The sequence below is a fragment of the Apis dorsata genome, unplaced genomic scaffold, assembly GCF_000469605.1.
Source record: "Apis dorsata unplaced genomic scaffold, Apis dorsata 1.3 scaffold_631, whole genome shotgun sequence".
Classification (NCBI taxonomy): domain Eukaryota; kingdom Metazoa; phylum Arthropoda; class Insecta; order Hymenoptera; family Apidae; genus Apis; species Apis dorsata.
Window position 1 is genome coordinate 236,540 of NW_006263826.1, and position 3,760 is coordinate 240,299.

The 3,760-nt window shown below is 39.5% G+C and overlaps 1 protein-coding gene and 1 long non-coding RNA gene across 2 annotated transcripts in view; one reads left to right on the forward strand and one right to left on the reverse strand.

Moving 5' to 3' along the window:
- The window catches only part of LOC116186344, a 10,499-nt gene that overhangs the window by 3,996 nt on the left and 2,743 nt on the right, over positions 1-3,760 (forward strand). The window lies entirely within an intron of this gene.
- The window catches only part of LOC102674049 (protein kinase C, brain isozyme), a 17,240-nt gene that overhangs the window by 3,857 nt on the left and 9,623 nt on the right, over positions 1-3,760 (reverse strand). Inside the window, 2 exon segments of the mRNA XM_031513300.1 lie at positions 48-176; positions 3,081-3,189. Of these exon segments, the coding sequence (XP_031369160.1) occupies positions 48-176; positions 3,081-3,189 (238 nt within the window).

Sequence of the window (3,760 nt, forward strand, 5' to 3'; positions counted from 1 at the left end):
AGGTTGAAAGCTCGAGAACTATAATGATAAGATAGGGCGCTACTTACCTTCGATCGTGAGCTTGCTTCCGGAGCACGAGATGTACAAATTTATACGACCACGTCTCTCCGTATGATCGCATCCGCAAAGATTCGGCACGCTCTCCTCGCATCTCTTGTGAACGTTCATGTCGCATGCTGCACGTTATTAGATCATGATCGATTATAATCGTGGTCCAACGTTCGCTGGCACGTTTACGTTGCAACCAGACCGGCAATCTCGTATATCTATTTTCTCTTATTTTCATTATCTTTTTTTTTTCTTTCTTTTATCTTTTCCTCTTTTTTTTCTTTTTTTTTTTTTTTTTTTTTTTTTTTTTTTTTTTCTCTCTCTTTTCTTTTTTTTGCATTTTTTTATACTTTCTTTTTTTTTTCTCTCTCTTTTCTTTTTTTTGCATTTTTTTATACTTTCTTTTTTTTTTCTTTCTTTTATCTTTTCCTCTTTTTTTTCTTTTTTTTTTTTTTTTCATTTTTTTGCATTATTTTATACTATCTTTTTTTTTTCTCTCTCTTTTCTTTCTTTGGCATTTTTGCCTGAAAGTGTTGGTTCGAGCAGCGGGATGCAGGATAGGGGCGCGGTTTTTCACGCGTTTCACTCGCTATCGAAACTGCAGCTGCCGACCGTTTCTTTCCTTTCCTTTCCTTTCCTTTCCTTTCCTTTCCTTTTCTTTTTTTCCCCTCTACCGTTAATTATCGGTTCGATTCAAGTACGAGAACCCGTTCGTTTCTCTTTTACTTTTCCTCTCGATGGAGAGAAAATGAATCGAGACGCACGATCGCGGCTGCAGTCGAAAGTGCACACGCGCGAAACTCGACGAACAACCGTTCGAAACGCATGCTCGATTGAGACGGTGGTTCGTGCTCGTATCGTGAAGGATAATGGAACGGATTACGAGGAAATTATCGTTTCCATTCCACATTTCTTCGAGAAAGGAAGAGAAAGAAAGAAAGAAAGAAGAGAGAAAGAGAGAGAGAGACAAAAAAAAAGAAAAAAAATTATACGATAATAATCCTCGTAATCCTTTGACTACGAAAGGTGGAAATAATGCAACGAGAAGCGGCCACTACGATAAACTACGTGTGGTCGTTGTACGTTTAATAATTGTCAATTGAACAAATCGTTATCTACATACATTCGGTGCCGATAGAGTAAAAAAAGAATAAAAAAAAAAAAAAAAAAATAGCGATCGCGAAATATTACACATTTACATACATACATACATGTAAATCGAGACGTGCATATAGTCCCCTCGAGAGCGGAACATTAGGGGATAAAGTCGAAACAGAGGATAAATCGAAAAATACATGTATACAGGTGTATTATATACGACTATATACGTGTTGGTCGAATAAAATCTAATATTAAGGTTGAGTATAAATATATAACGGTCTGTAAATAATGCCCAATGAGAAAGAGAGTTGTTGCACACCGATCGAAGAGAAGTGTGTCGTATTCTACGCGTTCGGTCGATACCGAGCGAAAAAAAAAAAAAAGGTATAAATCTACGTTATATACACGTACTATAACGACGAGCATGCATCGTATGTACAATCGTGTATATAGAATCATGTATGTACAATGATCGAGATACGTTAAAGAAAAGAATAAAAAAAAAAAAAAAAAAATTTCACGGACGTGAGATATCGTACGTAAAGTGTCGGTAAAATACGTAACAAAGGTAACATTCTACGTGTATACATATAAAAGGCGCTGAGCTCTCCCGACTGAGAGAACGTGGCAAAAAGAGCAATGGGATAAGCAAGCGAGGGGGGAGAGGGCTACTAATAGGCGAACGACCAAGTGCAAGGTTCCCGGCTTCGCAGTCGGAACCGGAGTATCGTTTTACACCGATCGAAAGTGTGCGGAACCAAAACACGAGCAACAGGCTAGCGTTTCTTCCCTTGAAGTTATTCGTTATATTAATCGAATATTTTGTGTACGTGATAATATACCGCCATTTTGATCGAATTCGCAAAATTTTTAATCTCGTTTGTTAAATAAATGGAGAATGGACGAAAAAGAACGGCGAATGTTGAGAGAGCGAATCGTGAGAAGATAAGTCGACGAAAGTATGACGAAGATGATGAGACACCACCGAGAGAGTGAAAGAGAACGAGAACGAAACTGCGAATACGAAAATGACAATGGCGACGACGACGACGACGACAACGACGACGACTAAACGAAGACGAAGATTATAACGACAATGACGACGAAGTCTACGAAAACGATACAAAAACGATGTTTGGAGAAATCGCGGAAAATGTTGGATAAACGTTAAAAAAATAGAAATATTTTTTTTTCACGCGTCGACGTCGCTTCCCTGCTTCAGTCCAATCGATTATATCCGCATAAACATAGGTAGGTGTTGGGAGGCAAGAAAATATGTTTCTCTCGTTGAAACATTGAAGAAATGGAGAGAGATAACCGCGGAGACGAGAAAAATAAACGAACGTGGAGGAAAGAGAAGATGGATCGTAAACGTTAAATTGAGAATTCGTAGAGAAACTGGAGCTTGCGATTCGAGTGAAGGGAGGGGAGGGAGGAGATAAAGTTAGGGAAGAGAAAGGGAAGATCGATAGTGAGAGGCGAAAGCGAAGCTTTAATACCGCGTTATTTCGGATATTTAGGTGGGAAATTTCGAGCGAAAATTTGTGTTCGATCAGCTACTACGTAATCGCGGAAGAAGAATATCAGCGGAGATCGAATCGAGTTCGTAATACAGGAGTATCGCGATCCAACTGGATTCGAGATTGGAGACAGCGCCAATCTCGTTTTTTTTTTTTTTTTTTTTTTTTTTTTTTGCGACGCAAATAACGGGTTAACCGACGAGATATTAAATAAAAAAAAAAAAAAAATACGCAAATAGCAACTGTTTCCACTCGAATCTAGACGAATGCGAATCTTTTTTTTTTTTTTTTTTTTTTTATTTCGAAGATAGCTACGTGAAGAGACAAAACGCGTGCGAGATCTAGCCGCTTCGTGGAAATGTAATTACGGACTGAATTTGTTTGATTTGAATGTTGTTGTTTGTTAACTACCTGAACATTTAAGTCCCTGATGCGCGATACCGTGAAGCATCGAGCCGCAGTGGTCGCAGAAGGTTGGCGTCAGGTACGTGAAAACCTCCCATTTGTGTGCGGTGCTCATCTGGGAACAAGAAATAGCGGCCCGGGAAAGCCCGGTCCTTCATTGTGATCTGATTCTCTGAGATTCCAAGAGAGATACAACCCGAGAATCCTCGCTACACAACCGACACTACTGTATCGCTTATCGCTTTCGAGTTTACTCGCCCGCGCCTCTTCTTTTTTTTTCTTTCTTTCTTTCTTTTTTTTCTTTTCTCTTTTAGAAAACTTCGCTCCGTCCATTTTTTTTTTTTTTTTTTTTTGAAAAGTTAGCCTCTAGAGAAAAATATTCGAGATAAACAGAGCAGAAAAGAAACGAGCCGTGTTCCGCGAGTAAACACCTATTTCCTCGCAATAACGATAAAGATAGACAGCCAAAGTCGGGTATCGTTGTAGGGTCGAAACTCAGTTAAGGTCACGCTTTGCTCGTAAAATTCAATTTCGTTGTTTTTCTTCTCGGTTTTCTTCCGCGACGAAACGCAATTAGAAAGAGCGAGAGCAAGAAAGAGAGAGAGAGAGAGATGGAGAGGGAACGGGAGCAGTTGAACAAGACCGAGTGAAATGGACCGGCTCGTCAAAGGGGGAGGGAGGAGAGA